Raw genomic sequence first — 18342 nt, forward strand, 5'->3', positions numbered from 1 at the left:
GTACATTCGTCTTAGTAAATTTCCCCCAATGTGTCCAAAAAGGTGGTATTGCATTTTTATCTGTCTAATTTGTTGTAATGTATGATATACATGCTATAGAAAAAAAACATATACTGTTTATGGGTTTTAGTTCTGCAGATTTGGTTAATGACAGGAAATCTCATACAGCAACAAGAGGTTCTCTGTCTATTGGTAGAGACACAAATTACCTGAAGCATCTCTATCATCATCTGTAGTACTTGGACAAACTCTCAAATATCTACATTATAATAGAATCTAGGTGTATTGTGAATCTTTCTGATTATGTAAGTAATGATTTCCGCATATGGTTCACCACTTTGTGTAGGAATACAGAGAATGTGGGGTAAATTTACTAAGATGAGAGTTCTGTTGAAGATGGGTGCTAATGCAAAATGCCATCTTCAATAAAACTACCATCTTAGTAAATTTACCCCTGTGTTGGAATATTATCCATTATGATGATCTTCTAGATTTTACCCTTGCATTCAGGACTTGCCTAAATAATAGACCAATATATTAGGCCAATACCTAACCTTCTATTTTTGCAGATGTTTTAGAAATGAATTTGGGATGAACATAGAAGATGAAGTTTTTGTATCTGAAAATTTTTAATTTCCATTATCCAATATATTATGCCCCCCTCCCCCCTTCTGATTTCCTTGCAATTCCAAATGTGGCCACGTATCACACATTTGTAACATACTATGGGCCTTATTTTGGTTGACTCGCTCTTGCCCGAACTCGCAAGGGGGACCGATGCTTTGCATATGCGCAGCAGCATTTCTGTGCATGTGTATATGTGTGAACTCAGTGAAAAATCGCTTCGCTGGGTGCACGCTCCCTACATTTCGAGCGGGGGGTGGAGAGGTGCATGGGGTGCCTGGCAGGACCATTAGCATATGTGAACGCCCAGCATTTCATGGGCTTTCCCATGAAAATGATGGGCGTACACATGCTAATGCATTCGTGATGCACATGTGGGGGGCAGACAGCTGACATAACCAAAGAAATACAAATCACTGCCCTGGAATAGCAAAAAATGTTTTAAGTGCATATTAAAAATACACATGCAATAGTAAATACATGAAAGGGATCCCATAAAAGTAATTATAGTACAACAGGTAAAGAACCCTAGATATTAACTTGATATTTATGGAGACAAGTGAGGTCCCTATATATATGGATAAGGGAGGCAGTCCATATTTATATACACTGCTCAAAAAAATAAAGGGAACACTAACATAACACATCCTAGATCTGAATGAATGAAATATTCTTATTAAATACTTTGTTCTTTACATAGTTGAATGTGCTGACAACAAAATCACACAAAAATGATCAATGGAAATCAAATTTATTAACCCATGGAGGTCTGGGTTTGGAGTCACACCCAAAATTAAAGTGGAAAAACACACTACAGGCTCATCCAACTTTGATGTAATGTCCTTAAAACAAGTCAAAATGAGGCTCAGTAGTGTGTGTGTGTCCTCCACGTGCCTGTATGATCTCCCTACAATGCCTGGACATGGCCCTGATGAGGAGGCGGATGGTCTCCTGAGGGATCTCCTCCCAGACCTGGATTAAAGCATCTGCCAACTCCTGGACAGTCTGTGGTGCAACAGGGCGTTGGTGGATGGAGTGAGACATGATGTCCCAGATGTGCTCAATGGGATTCAGGTCTGGGGAATGGCCAGCAAGTCCATAGTATTAATGCCTTCGTCTTGCAAGAACTGATGACATACTCCAGCCACGTGAGGTCTAGCATTGTCTTGCATTAGAAGGAACCCAGGTTAAACCGCACCAGCATATGGTCTCACAAGGGGTCTGAGGATCTCATCTCAGTACCTAATGGCAGTCAGGCTACCTCTGGTGAGCACATGGAGGGCTGTGCGGCCCCCAAAGAAATGCCACCCCACACCATTACTGACCCACTGCCAAACCGGTCATGCTGGAGGATGTTGCAGGCAGCAGAACGTTCTCCTTGGCATCTCCAGACTCTGTCACATGTGCTCAGTGTGAACCTGCTTTCATCTGTGAAGAGCACAGGGCACCAGTGGCGAATTTGCCAATCTTGGTGTTCTCTGGCAAATGCCAAACATCCTGCCTGGTGTTGGGCTGTAAGCCCAACCCCCACATGTGGACGTTGGGCCCTCATACCAGCCTCAAGGAGTCTGTTACTGACCGTTTGAGTAGACACATGCACATTTGTGGCCTGCTGGAGGTCAGCAGTGCTCTTCCTGTTCCTCCTTGCACAAAGTCGGAGGTAGTGGTCCTGCTGCTGGGTTGTTGCCCTCCTACGGCCTCCTTCACATCTCCTGATGTACTGGCCTGTCTCCTTCCTGGTAGCGCCTCCATGCTCTGGACACTATGCTGACAGACACGGCAAACCTTCTTGCCACAGCTCGCATTGATGTGCCGGTTGTAGACTCCATCTCATGCTACCACTAAAGTGAAAGCACCGCCAGCTTTCGAATGTGATCAAAACATCAGCCAGAAAGCATAGGAGGTGAGAAGTGGTCTGTGGTCACCACCTGCAGAACAACTCCTTTATTGGGGGTGTCTGCTAATTGCCTATAATTTCCACCTATTGTCTATTGTCCATTTGCACAACAGCATGCAAAATTGATTGTCAATCAGTGTTGCTTCCTAAGTGGACAGTTTGATTTCGCAGAAGTGTGATTGACTTGTAGTGTTGTTTAAGTGTTTCCTTTATTTTTTTGAGCAGTGTATATAGCTGTTAGGCAGGTTTTAGCTTAGATCTTTTATGTAAGCCGATATGACAGATAGTTGTTAATTGTTAGTCCATCAAAGCAGGTTTTGATTATTGCAGCTACAAATATAGATGTTTAGGCAAATTTTAATAGCAAACACAGTACGGTTAATGGCTTAAATTTGTTATGTAAGCCAAAACAATAAACGGCTGTTAGTTGTTAGTCCAGCAAACAAGTAATGGTAAATGTAGCTATTAACAGGTAAGCAGCATGCAGAAAGATTTTTTTATATTTGTAAGATATGTAATTAACAGTTTTAAGTTAAAAAAAAATCCAAAAACCGTAAAAATCCCTTATCCGAAATGCTCGTGGTCCTGAGCATTTTCGGATAAAGGATACTCAACCTGTATTCTTCCTGAATTTTTGAGTACACTAATAATTTAGCTGATTGTAAACCTAGTATAGAAGCAGCTCTGATCTTGCTTGGATTGTTCTGTTTGAGCTTCAGTTATTCTTTACGGCATATTACAGATTTAGAAAATTGGAAAGCTACTGGTTTTAATATTTCATCATCAATAGTTAAAAATACTGGGTTACTCAATTAATACTGTTCATGAGTTATCCTTAGTAATAGAATTACTTAATTATGGATTAGCTCAATGCTTTTAGGGCCAGGAAGAAGAAGCCACATTTGTAGCATTTAAGCACCTTGAGTCCTGTTGGAGAAAATGCGCTATATAAATGAAACTTACTTACTAAATTAGCAAACACTATTTCTTCTAATTTGAGACCTTATAATATAAACCATACATTAACCATACGTTTTTAGACATATAGTTTTACTTCCCTTTCAAACTGTAATATGGTACAAATGGGTTTTATACATATTGTAGTACTACTGTTAAATACTATTAATTACATTTTTTAAACTTCTTTGTGAAATGAAGGAGTTAAACTTCATGGTTACATTTTAAAGATGAAACCTAGAAAATTTAAATTGATCTGTGGTCAAATGGGATTTGACACAAGTAAAATGGTATCATATATTGATGTTTGAACAATCCACTTATCTCTGAAAGATAATCTCAGAATTTGCTAAAAGAGCACTCTTTCCTCTTGCTCATGTTACTGGATATTCCTGCACATTGAACAGAAACTCAGGATTTTCTCCTAAAATGGATCCCACTAAGAGTCCAGTGGCAAATGTTCTCTTCTTTCTGTGATCCAAGTTCTATAAGTAGACTTCTTTTTTTCTTAAACTATCAACAGAATATTAGACCCTTCACTTTTGCATAGCCATAGTGTAGCATTAAAGTGCATTCAAATAATCATATTTATTAAAAGAATAAGATTAAGTTTAAGAAATGTACCACTCTTTATAAATACGACCAGTGTGGTAATAGTATGAGATTCAGGGTTAATTTTGCAATCTCATTTACGTATGCAATATTGACATTACTATAAAGTGATCAGCAGTGCCATATAGCATCTAGTAATTTCATCATGCGTTTCAGGTTTTAAATTAGGCTAAATTGACTTTTTGTAATCGGTATGAAGTTCCTGAAGACAAAAAAAATATTTTGCATGCAGATATAAAAAAAAAAAAAAAAAATCTAAATTTGTTAAGTGATATATATATTTGTTTCATATGAAAATGCTACTCCAATTCAATAGCACAAACTGGCCATACCTTTAAGTCATCCAAATTTTGAAACTACCAAGTCATGTTAAAACATTTTTTACACCTTTATAATATTTTATTTAATGGATTTACTCAACTTTAGTAGTGGATTGGTGGAGGGCTCACACCCAGGACCCCCTGATTCTGCTGCATTGTAATATTGTAGCGCTTCAGGCCTCCAGCAGGAAAACACAATCTCAAGAGTAGGCTGTAGCATGTCAGATCTGCCCCCACTGTATCCTAACACTGCTATAATGGAAGCAATGATTTCCTTACTTAGAACCAGGGAAAAGGGCAAGACCGTATTATGAGATTAGAAAAATGTAATGGTCCCTTAAAACTGTTAATTACATATCTTTCTTTTCTGCAAAATGGTTCTTGTACTCTCTTACATACCCCCCATGTTGAGTGTAATTTAGGAATGAGCTGTTCTCGTCTCTCTATCTGGAGTATTGCTATTTTATTTGTGAAATACTGAAACATTGCTCTTTGATATGAGAATGCTTATTTATACCATAGTCTATGGGGTTATTCAGTCTTAATTGATACTGTGTGAAATTGCAGAGCCCTGCGATCAGATAGCCGCTACCCCACCAGAGTGAAAATCTGCCCTGTGCAAATCTGCTAATGGCTTGGGACTCGCTATTGAATAATTTTTCCACTGTGTGCAGTCTGTGCATAACACTGACCCTTTCACATCTCTGCAATATAAACAGGCTGATTGAGGCCAGAGCTGACATCACATGCCCTCCCTGAAAACACCGGCATTTTTCCTGACCTTCCCCAAAAACAGACGGCTACCATCCTCAAATGATGACTTCCTGTCAATCAAACTGGCAGGCTTGCAATAAACAAACTGCTGATTTTTGTCCCTGCTTGGTGTCATCCATACACATGTGCAGTCATTCAATAATCGATCTTGCAAATGTGCTGAATGACACCCTATATTTGTTACATAACACTTTTTAAATTTATTGGCAAACATACACCTGTTAAAACAGTTCAAGGTGGTATAGGGTTGGAGAAGAGAGTTTCCAGAGATGCAAACAAACTGACCTCCTGAGCCTATGCTCTAGGAATGGTTTAATGGTTCTTGCCACTTCTTTAGTCTTTTCCTCTAACCTCTCTTTGTGAGTGCCAACTAGTGGAGCTGTCCTGTGATGCCTCTGCTATGGGATACCCATTCTCCAGAAGAAGCAAAGGCTTGTCATGGAGCCACGGTTATACTATAGAGGGCTGGACATTTTCCATATCTGTGCCAGCCAACTTCTAAGAAGCTTAATTTAAGATTGATGACTTCCCATACTGTTCCAGTCTGTTCTTCTTGTCTCTCCAGTCTAAATGATATGTCCACCTTTCTTTCCATTACCTGCATTCGGCTGCATAACCTGTGGCACATCCTCTACTGACATGAAGATCTTTTCCCCACTACCACCTACCTGATGTGCTGTTGCTTACTACCACACTGATGGCCCCTCTGGAGAATACTTGTTGGCACTATTTACGGTGGAATCAAGTTGTAGCCTCCTTCCAGTCTCCCCACAAAGTGCCTCTGTCTCTTCCTCCAGTTGCTGCCATCCTAACCTAATGGAATATATTAAGAGGCTTTATATTGTGAAGCTAAACCATCTCACTTGGCAGCAACAAATGATTTGGTTTATTAAGACCACTTCTTATCTCTGCACACTATAACTTCAAGCAATCTTTACTGCTTACTGGTACTGGCCTTTTGCTTTTCAACTATTGTTTTTACTTGAGTCCTCAGTAATAGTATGTCATACATACCTTACACTGAGTGGCCATATTATTATGACCACTTGACACGCAGATCAGCCATAACTTCATGTTGTTGCCAATAAAGGGCGAGGTAGCTATAAAAAGGGAATGTAGGACAAGTGAAGCATCAATTGCACTGTGTTGCTTGCAAAGAAATGGTCAAAAAACACGATTTAACTGAGTTTGAACGCGGGATGATTGTAGGCGCTTGAACCGTCGGAACTAGTATCAGCAAAACGGCTGCACTTGTGAAGTGTTTGAGAGTGTACTCAGTGTATATTGGGGCTACCCATAACATTTTACCTGTATTGGCAGTACAGCCTTACCTACTCTTCATTTACATGTCAGTTAAAAGTCTGGTTTCAATGACCTTGTTAATTATTTCGGTACTTGTGTATTATCACGGCACCCCTGATTTCCATCGCAGGGCATTGTACAACCACAAAATCATGCCATGCCATATGATCGCATTCGATGCGATGAGATGCGATTATACCCGATTTGTAATTGTACAGGCACCCAGATGCCTGATTCCTATGTTAAATGCCCCCCAGACCCGATTTTACTTGTACACCCTCCCTGATGGGTAATGACTATGTTCAAATGCCCCCCCATTGTTAACGTCACCCCACTATCAACGCCAACCAGAAGCATGGCGAGCGCGGCGGTACGCGTCCTTCGAACTTTTCATACCCCCACTATCCACGTCGGCGTGGAGTTGATTTTATATAGTGTGGCGAGCACACGCGTAATACTTGTGAAGTAATGCGCCTCCCCTCGCGGGGCTCGCTGCACTCGCCACGCTTCGGGCTCGGTGGCTTGCTGCGCTCGCCACACTATATACAATCAACTCCATAGTGGGGGTATGAAAAGGTCGGAGGACGCGTACCGCCGCCCCTCGCGGGCTCGCTGCGCTCGCCACGCTTTGGGTTGGCGTTGATAGTGGGGATAACAATGGGGGGGGGGGGGGCATTTAACATTGTCATTACCCATCAGGGTGGGGATACAATTAAAAATCGGGTCTGGGTGGGCATTTAACATTGAAATCGCACTGCATCGCGATATTAAAATTGTACTCTCATCCCGGGAAAAGCCTCAAATCGGGTCCATCACATGCCATCACATACCTTAATTAGTGGTATGTGATGCGACGCGACGGGCACCGTGATAATACCATTATTTCTGACCCCCTAGCAGTCTCCCTAAAACCTTGTGTACACCATATGCAGGTGTTTTCTCTGACAACCCACAATAAAGCACAATTCTGCTTTCCTTCTAGAAATGAGAAACTTTCAGGGAGTCCTGGAAGTGCTCTTAGGCCTTAAAACCAAGGTTTTCTTGGTTTTAATCTGAAATAATGGTGTTCAGCGCACCATAATCATGCAGTTCCCCCAAATTTGGTGTGTTCGTAAACCTCATGCCACAACCAAACATAGGATACAGACATACACACTCACACAAACAGACACGCATGGAGTATATTATCCAGTATGTAGGAATTTGGCTCTGGCACTACACATCAAGCAATGTGTGTACCCAGTGACATCCTAGCAGACGGGACTTTGCATCGGCAAGTGCATACACAATCCGCAGTATGGCCCTCGCTTGTTATATCCTCCATTGTACTGAACATGCAGATAACAGAATATGTCTAGTGTGTATGCTCTACGTTGTCTGTATCTCAATGAGATGAACAAACTTTCATTTTATAAGATGTATAAACAGATTTTGCCACTGCGGAATGCCAGTTGTTGCCTACCTCTGTAGTTTGTCTTGGGGTTTAGAGAGGAACTGATGGTACAAATTAGTGAGTTAATGAGAGAAGATTATCAGTGACATTTGGATGGGATTATTGGTGCTTGGCCTACTACACACATACCCCTTTGGGTGGACCCATTTCTCTCCTCTTTGTCTCTCGCTGGACCCTATTTTATTCCATGTTTCCGAGCGATATTCCTCTGTGGTTGCTTTATAGTTTGGCTTTGGCTTCCTTCTTACTACATTATGTAATGTGAAAATTTGACCATGTATACTAAAAATCTGTGTGACTGCATATGGAAGTCTATCCTCATTAGTATAGGGACTTACACCAGAATTATGCTGGGTAAGAAAGATCTGTCTGACACAGATGTTCCATCTCCATCCGCACACTTAGGGAATCTAATACCAAAAATGTTTTTTTCTTCACATTTTTAGGTATCCTCCCCCCATTTACCCAACAGCCAACACCTCTTGTTGGGGAAAAAAATACAAAATTTACCATATGTCAATGCATACAACAAACAATAAAATATGCATTATATGCAAAAAAAGATATTGTGGAACATTGGACATATCAAATCGGCAAAGTCCACAGATTATTGCCCATAATAACTCACGTAGCAGTGAACGCCTGAATCTTCTTCAGGGCCACCCTCAAATCCTCCATAGACATATAGATTTAAATTTGGGTGAACTATTCCTGTATAGTGGGAGAGGACTGGGATTACCACTTTAGCAGCACTATTAAGGAACTTCAATAAAGATTTATATGCCTTCACTGGGTCAGGGTATAGATTCAGGAGCCAGAATGATGGAGCAGAATGGTCCCCTCTACCAACTATTGACTTAAAGATAGAAATAACCTGATCCCAAAAATGTAGTCGATAATCCCACCATATATGTAATGGAGAGTAAATCTCTTCATTACACCTCCAACAAATATCAGGCACCCCGGGAACATCTTTGCAACAGTAAGCGGACAGTATCATTTCTATATCAAATAATTGTGATCGCTCTTTATCTAATTCTCACTAAGTAAAATAGCATTAACTAATTAAAATAATTGGTAAAGTCCTTGAGGCCGATGCCACTTGTGTAACCATTTTCTTACCACAGCAACACTCAACATTTCTTTTTCAGCTGAAAATATATGTAAAGTGCCCATTACTATGCCATTGTACTCCATCACTAACCATTGTGTGTATGACTGGATTTCATTAATTATAATAGAAGGGACATAAAATGTAACCAAATGAGATCTTGCAGCAATTGCTTTAAGAAGTCACCAACTATTTCACCATTTCATACCAATTACATTATCACTACATATAATATTGGCAACATGTCTAGAGAATCTATATACACTGGGGAGCCATAACAAGCTACTAAGAATAAAACACTGCACAATACATATAATATATCAATGTGAACAATGCCACTTGAAGTTATAAAAACATACACAACTTAAAGGAAACCACGTCGCATTCTCGGAATTATGCCTATTTTCATTAACATTTTAAAGTAAAGGCTCATTCCCATTTAAAGAAAAACTAAACTACCAAAAGAAGTCCTACAATCAAACTGTTTATTTTATAGTGTACAGTAACTGTGATTGTTGGGGATGCGGTCATCTATTAGAATGAACTTAGGTCTACAGTCATTAGGTCGACCCCACTAGGTCGACTGGCAGGAAGGTCGACCTGACTTAAGGTCGACATGGGCCAAGGTCGACATGACTTAAGGTCGAATTTGCATAAAGGTCGACATGAGGAAGGTAAACTGGTCATAAGGTCGACATGGGTTTTTCACTGTTTTTTGAGCTGACATGTGCCGACAGGCGGTATTTCATGCCCTACCATCCACTAGGGCGTGGTGGGAGAATAAAATAGTGTGCCGAGCGCAGCGAGGCACCGTGCCCGAAGCATCGCGAGCGAAGCGAGGGTCCGATTCTCATTGCCAACTGTGTCCATGTCGACTGTGTCCACATTCGGATCAAAAAACAGTGAAAAACCCATGTCGACCTTATGACCAGTCGACCTTCCTCATGTCGACCTTTATGCAAATTCGACCTTAAGTCATGTTGACCTTGGCCCATGTTGACCTTAACTCAGGTCGACCTTCCTGCCAGTCGACCTAGTGGGGTCGACCTAATGACTGTAGACCTAAATGCAGTCTGACGAATGATCCTATTCCGATTGTTGATCTGATGCATTGTTTAGTGAATGTGTAATTTTTTTTTTATTAACAAACCCCAGTGACAGTTAATAGCAACTTGTGCAACACCATTTAGTCCTCCTATATATGGTTTTGTTCTCTATGTAATCAAAAATTTAGCTATGTTGAGGTTTTTACAATAAAAAAATAATAATTGTGTTTTGACCATAGGCATGATGTAATGTCTCTTGATAAATAGCGTCTCCTAGTGTATTATATTTAAATAAACATTTCCCATGTTAAGACCCTACTGAATAAAGGTGAACCCAGTGTACCCAATAAAACCACTTCAATGCACCAGACCTTCCTCTCATTAAGCGCATGGTATTCCACTACAATTCTGTGACATCTTTAGGGATTCTTCACTGGAGGCTTTCATTTACTCCTGGTGAATACTTATATATAAATACTATATGAATATTACATATAATAGTGAATGGAAAGCAAACTCAATAGTGTAACACAATTGCATAATACAATGAATTTTAAAAATTAAAAAACAATTAATGCCTGTACAATAGTTAAAATCAAACAAAGCTTATCTGACACAGGAATAGCTAGTTCTTAATGTCCCAATTGCCAAGAGATTGAGGGTACCATCCCAGTGGCTATATTTATACCAAACATGATTGTCCTTATTAAGGGGTATGAGAACCAACAAAATCACATGGACATGAAAGTCATGGAAGTGTTTTCCCAGTAACTCGTCTCTAAATGATCTCTGTATAGTTAACTGTAGCATCCAATGTTTGTGATGTCCATGTAGATGCATGTACTCCACCATTTTGTCCGGGACATACAGATGTAGCCACACTCATCTATCCTGCGCCAATCTCCACGTGCAAGTCTTGTGGCAATAAGCGTGATCCCAGCACCTGATTTTCTCCCGCAGCTCAAAGAAAAGCATTAAGCGGCGATATTCCGCTCTGCGGGTACAAATTTCTTACGACCAACGGGAGAAAGCAGTGGTGATCTAGCAATGTTGACCACGGCTACATCTGTATTGTATTGCTTTTCACTACACCACTTCACCCTATTGTTAAACCAAGTCTAGGGACCATCTTTCAGTGGTCTCTAATATAACTAAAGGACATTTTATATATATATATATATATATATATATATACACATACATACATATAATATAAAATGTGTGTGTGTTTAATTGCCTAGGTGCCCTCTCGGATGCAGGGTTCCAGTGTACAGCAGTTTATGGTCAGCGGTACTCATCAGACTTGTTAGCCACACCGTCCTCGAGGTCTAGGTGCATTTGTTTCTAACCAGCATATTCTACAGATCCACAGGTGGTCTGGAAAACATGAAATGTTGGTAGATCTCGAGGACCGGTTTGGTCACCTCTTGTCTTTATACAGTAATTCATTTGTTAATGTATCTATATGTATGCATATTTATTTGTGATATATATTTCTAATAAATCAGTTTGTTATGTGCAATGCTAATTATATTCAAAAACAAAATTTCTTACAGGAAGATAGCGACCCATCCTTACATGAAAGCCTTGCTATTGAAAATACCTTGTGGGCAAGCACAGTGGTTGCATCTGGTAAGAAAAATTACATCTTTTGCAGCTATTTTAGTTAATTTATGTTTATTATTATTCATTAAGGTTACCTACATAACTTAACTATACATTTCTGTAATGCCATAAAAAAAGAATAGGTACTTGTTTCCTAGCACGGCCACCCCGATTTCCATCGGGGTGGTCGTGTCTGAAAAATCGCGTCGGTCGCATCGCATGCGATGCGACCGACCCGATTTTTTTATTGAATCAAATATGAATAGGGTCCCTGGGACCCGATTTTACATTGGATTCAATGTAAAATATTCCCTAGACCCCCAATTTTGCAGCGTAAACCCCACCCCACGATTGATGACAACCCGAAGCGTGGCGAGCCCGCGAGGGGCGGCGGTGCGCGTCCTCCGACCTTTTCATTCCCCTACTATCCACGTCGGCGTGGAGTTGAGAATATAAAGCGTGGCGAGCGCAGCGAGCCACCGAGCCCGAAGCGTGGCAAGGGGACGCGTATAACTTCACAGGTATACGCGTCCCCTCGCTGCGCTCGCCACGCTTAGGGTTCGGTGGCTCGCTGCGCTCGCCACACTTTATATTCTCAACTCCATGCTGACGTGGATAGTAGGGGAATGAAAAGGTCGGAGGACGCGCACCGCCGCCGCTCGCCACGCTTCGGCTTCATGTCAATAGTGGGGTGACGACGGGGCCATATATAATGTGAAATGGGTCATATTGACCCATTTCACATTTTTTACTATGTGAGATGGACTTTATCAAGTCCATCTCATCTTGTGCCATTATAATGGCACAAGACCGACGCGATGCTCCCGATTTCAATGTTAAAAAATATTTTAACATTGAAGCCTATGGCAAAATCGCGGGCGTCGCGTCGGTCGCGTCGGGGCTAATGTTAAAGGTCGCGATTGACGCGATGCCCGCGATTTTCCCTTTGCCGGCAAAATGGACCTGATTTCAAAGGAAATCGGGTCCATCGCGGGCATCGTGTACCTTAACTTAACCCCTTCCCGACATTTGACGTACATTAACGTCATGGCCGGGATGTACTTCCCGACACATGGCATAAATGTACGTCATGCCATTTAACTGTCACCGCGTCTATAGACGCGGTGACAGTTTAAACATGTCTGCTGTCCCTGACAGCAGACATGTCCCTGCATGCCCAGGGGGAGTGGCGATGCCTCCCCCCCGTCGGCGATCGCTGTGATTGGCTGTTCAAATGTGAACAGCCAATTATAGCGATAGAGAGAGATAGTGACAGATAGTGACAGATAGTGACAGATAGTGACAGAGAGTGCTATATTTTGTGTCTGCTACCCCCCCTTTTTGGGGGTGCAGGTTTTTTTATATATATATAACTGTCAGTGCTGCTGCTGCAGTGTCATAGAGTGATAGATAGTGATAGATAGTGAGAGATAGAGAGATAGTGACAGAGAGTGATAGAGAGTGCTATATTTTGTGTCTGCTACCCTCCCTTTTTGGGGGTGCAGGTTTTTTTTTTATATATATAACTGTCAGTGCTGCTGCTGCAGTGTCATAGAGTGATAGATAGTGATAGATAGTGATAGATAGTGATAGATAGTGATAGATAGAGAGAGATAGTGACAGAGAGTGATAGAGAGTGCTATATTTTGTGTCTGCTACCCCCCCTTTTGTGCTGATCAGTATATCTGTGCTGATCAGCAACTTTTTGGGGGTGCAGGGTTTTTTTTTTTATATATACCTGTCAGTTGCTGCCAGTTGCACTGTCAGTTGCACCAAAGGTTGTGCACCTGCTGCCCCTCACTGGTAATCAGTGTCGCATCACTGATCACCTTTTTTTTTTTTTTTGAGGGTGCTGTGGGGTCTTTTTTTAATTTTTTTTTTTGCACACACTGTGATTTTGTGGGTGTCCTGTGGCCACTGTGCGCTGATCAGTGACGTACATCACTGATCAGCTTTTTCGGCACAGGGTTGATCTATTTTTTTTTTTTATCAAATTCCTGTTGCCTTTGAGCGCTGTTCAGTGACGGACGTTACTGACCAACATCTGTGCTCAATTTTTGGCGCAGGACCTTTTTTTTTTTTTTTTAACCCCTTCAATTTTTTTTTTTTTTTATTGGGATCAAATTCCTGTATAAAGTATTTTTTTTTTCTGCACTACATACACACTACACACTACATACCCCCCGTGTTGAAATAAAGTTTGTACCCCCCCTACACTATACACGTGTTGAAACATTTCACTACCAGAAACACAAAAATAAAAATGGCATCCCAAATGTCATCCCAAATGTCATCCCAGTCATCCAGAAGAATGTATTCAGCGGAGGAGGCATATGCCATGCTTGCCTCTGACTCTGACACAGCCAGTGAGGCAAGCGGGGAATTTGAAGGATTCATCTTAAGCTCCTCTTCCTCCTCTAGTGATGAGGGACCCCCTCAAAGACGCCCCCGTAGAGCAGCTGAGACCCCCCCCCAATAATTGATCTCGTATGGACCCCACCACCAGACAATTTTGAGCCCCAGGTTCCTGAGTTTTTGGCCATCCCAGGAATCCAATTTGATTCCACAGGTCTCAGAGAAATTGACTTTTTCAAATTATTTTTCTCTGATGATTTTATAAATTTAATGGTGGACCAAACTAATTTATATGCCCAGCAGTTTATTGCTCAAAACCCCACGTCATCATTTGTTAGGTGGACCCCTGTAGATGCAGTAGAGATGATGACGTTTTGGGGTCTGGTGTTTCATATGGGCATAGTAAAAAAGCCAGAAATTAGGCAATATTGGAGTACAGATGTTCTGTACAGCACCCCACTTTACCGTATGGCCATGACCCAGACTCGTTTTGAGTTAATCCTTAAATTTTTGCATTACAACGATAATGCACAGTGCCCACCCAGAGATGATCCCACCTTTGACCGGCTATTTAAAGTCAGGCCGGTCATTGATCATTTCAGCGCCAAATTTGCTGAGATGTACATCCCAGATAAATTCATTTGCATAGACGAGTCCCTTATACATTTTAAAGGAAGGGTTAAATTCCGCCAGTACCTTCCCAGTAAGAGGGCAAGGTATGGCATAAAAATGTATAAGCTGTGTGAAAGCACCTCAGGGTACACCCACAGGTTTAGGGTATATGAAGGGAAGGATTCAAGAATTGAACCGCCAGAATGCCCCCCCTTCCTCGTAGGTGTTAGTGGAAAAATTGTCTGGGATTTAGTGCACCCCTTCCTGGATAAAGGTTATCACCTCTATGTGGATAACTTTTACACTAGCATCCCCCTGTTTAAGGCCCTTGGTTCAAGAGGTACAGCAGCTTGCGGTACTGTGCGCAAGAACCAAAGAGGCCTCCCAAAAACGCACATTGCCCAAGTAATGAGAAGGGGTGAAAGCAGGGGAATATGCACCGAAAATATGTTGTTGGTCAAATATAAGGACAAGAGGGATGTCCTTATACTGACAACAATTCATGGAGACAGTACCACCTCCATCCCTGTACGAGGTACCAGTACCCACACCTCAAAACCTAATTGTATCCTAGATTACAATAGGTACATGGGCGGAGTGGATCTTTCAGATCAGGTACTGAAGCCGTACAGTGCCCTGCGGAAAACAAAAATCTGGTACAAGAAGCTGGCCGTGTATATCATCCAGATGGCACTGTATAACGCTTACGTGCTATTCCGTTCTACCAGCCAGAGGGGGACATTTATGCACTTTCAAGAGGAAGTCATAAAGGGCCTAATATTTGGGAACCAGCAGGCAGAGGGCCCCAGTACTTCTAGTACTGGCCCCCGTATTGTACCAGGGCAGCATTTTCCTGATGAAATCCCCTCCACTGGAAAAAAGGGCAGGACACAAAAAAGGTGCAAAGTTTGCTATAAAAAGGGAATAAGAAAGCAAACTATTTTCCAGTGTGACACTTGCCCCGACAAACCCGGCCTATGTATAAAGGAGTGTTTTAAAATATACCACACATCTATGGATTATTAGGTTCATCATTTCACCGTGCTTCGGGGGTCTTGCTAATGCCACATAGCACCCACCATTCATTCCACCAGAATCTGAGCCGCAAAATCCAAAAATCACTCCTTCCCTTCTGAGTCCTGCCATGCACCCAACTGGTATTTTTTGGTCACATGTGAGGCATTGCCATACTCGGGAGAAATTGGGGCACAGATTTTGGGGTGCTTTTTCTCCTTCATACCTTCTGAAAATGAAAAATTTTGAGCCAGAACTGCATTTTTGTGTAAAAAAATGTAATTTTTCATTTTCACTGCCCAGTTGTATCAAAATTGGTGAAACCCCTGGGGGTTTGAAATGTACACTATACCCCTAGATGAATTCCCTGAGGGGTGTAGTTTGCAAACTGGGGTCACTTGTGGGGGGGTTCCACTGTATTGGTGCTTTGGGGGTCTTGCTAATGCGACATAGCACCCACCAACATTCCACCAGAATCTGTGCTGCAAAATCCAAATATCACTCCTTCCCTTCTGAGTCCTGCCACTTTTTGGTCACACATGAGGCATTGCCGTACTCGGGAGAAATTGGGGCACAGATTTTGGGGTGCTTTTTCTCCTTCATACCTTCTGAAAATGAAAAATTTTGAGCCAGAACTGCATTTTTGTGTAAAAAAATGTAATTTTTCATTTTCACTGCCCAGTTGTATCAAAATTGGTGAAACCCCTGGGGGTTTGAAATGTACACTATACCCCTAGATGAATTCCCTGAGGGGTGTAGTTTGCAAAATGGGGTCACTTGTGGGGGGGTTCCACTGTATTGGTGCTTGGGGGGTCTTGCTAATGCGACATAGCACCCACCAACATTCCACCAGAATCTGAGCTGCAAAATCCAAAAATCACTCCTTCCCTTCTGAGTCCTGCCATGCACCCAAATGGTATTTTTTGGTCACATGTGAGGCATTGCCGTACTCGGGAGAAATTGGGGCACAGATTTTGGGGTGCTTTTTCTTCTTCGTACCTTCTGAAAATGAAAAATTTTGAGCCAGAACTGCATTTTTGTGTAAAAAAATGTAATTTTTTCATTTTCACTGCCCAGTTGTATCAAAATTGGTGAAACCCCTGGGGGTTTGAAATGTACACTATACCCCTAGATGAATTCCCTGAGGGGTGTAGTTTGCAAAATGGGGTCACTTGTGGGGGGGTTCCACTGTATTGGTGCTTGGGGGGTCTTGCTAATGCGACATAGCTCCCACCACAACATTCCACCAGAATCTGAGCTGCAAAATCCAAAAATCACTCCTTCCCTTCTGAGTCCTGCCATGCACCCAAATGGTATTTTTTGGTCACATGTGAGGCATTGCCGTACTCGGGAGAAATTGGGGCACAGATTTTGGGGTGCTTTGTCTCCTTCATTCCTTGTGAAAATGAAAAATTTTGAGCCAGAACTGCATTTTTGTGTAAAAAATTTAATTTTTCATTTTCACTGCCCAGTTGTACCACAATTGGTGAAACCCCTGGGGGTTTGAAATGTACACTATACCCCTAGATGAATTCCCTGAGGGGTGTAGTTTGCAAAATGGGGTCACTTGTGGGGGGGGTTCCTAAATTTTAGCATCTTATGGTGCCTAGAAACCTACATGGTGCCTAAAAAATAATCTCATAAAAAGGAGGCTCCAAAATCAAGTAGGTGCTCCTTCTATTATGAAGCCTGTGGTTTGGTCAACGTGCACACTAGGGCCACATATAGGATATTTATGAAAACAAAAGAATTGGGGGAATCAATTTTTAGTCACATTTCTCTAGTAAAATCTACTGTGTTCCTTAGAAAAATGTATTAAAATTGCAAATCTGCAAAAAAAATGAAATTTTGAAATTTCACCTACACTTTGTTTTAATTCCTGTGAAACACCTAAAGGGTTAACAAACTTCCAAAATGCTGTTTTGAATACTGTGAGGGGTGCAGTTTTTGAAATGGCATCATTTATGGGGGTGTCTCACATACAAGTCCCTCAAAGTCACATCAGAACTGAACTGGTCCCTAAAAAAATCAGTGTTTGAAATTTCTTGAAAATTTGAGAATTTGCTATTCATATTGTAAGCCTCCTAGTGTCCAAAAAAATTAAAAGGAAGTTGAAATAATGATGGAAACATAAAGTAGACATATGGTCTATGTTAGTTATTAACTATTTTGAGTGGTATGATTATTTGTCTCACAAGCAGAAAATTTAACATTTTGCAAATCGCTAAATTTTCCATTTTTTTACGACATTTTGGTATTTTTCACAAAAAAACACAGACTGTATCGACCCAAATTTACCACTAATTTGAAGTACAATGTGTCACGAGAAAACAATCTCAAAATCACTGGGATAAGTAAAAGCAAAAAAAAGTTATCCCTACTTAAGTGATACATGTCAGATTTGAAAAAAAGGGCTCTGTCAGGAAGGCAAAAACTGGCTGTGTCAGGAAGGGGTTAAAGGTACACGATGCCCGCGATTGTGGCCGTTCTAGGAAACAAGTACCAAAGAATATACATACAACCTTTATCAAATGTGAAAATAAGTTAATTTCCAAAACAGAAATTGGTATTTTATATACTGTAGTTGGTGCAGCTGTGAAACTTAAACACTCCCAGTACTTTATACGTTTTAATGTGATCTTTACTTTTAAACAACTGCC

The 18342-nt window shown here is 41.3% G+C and overlaps 1 protein-coding gene across 2 annotated transcripts in view; it reads left to right on the plus strand.

Moving 5' to 3' along the window:
• ATP9B (ATPase phospholipid transporting 9B) overlaps positions 1-18342 on the plus strand; it is a 360476-nt gene that overhangs the window by 207814 nt on the left and 134320 nt on the right. For both annotated transcript variants that reach the window (XM_083187774.1, XM_083187775.1), the window contains exon 10: positions 11653-11728. In XM_083187774.1, the coding sequence (XP_083043900.1) occupies positions 11653-11728 (76 nt within the window). The remainder of the gene's footprint in view (positions 1-11652; positions 11729-18342) is intronic.

The sequence above is a fragment of the Crinia signifera genome, chromosome 5 (assembly GCF_055691185.1).
Source record: "Crinia signifera chromosome 5, ASM5569118v1, whole genome shotgun sequence".
NCBI lineage: Eukaryota > Metazoa > Chordata > Amphibia > Anura > Myobatrachidae > Crinia > Crinia signifera.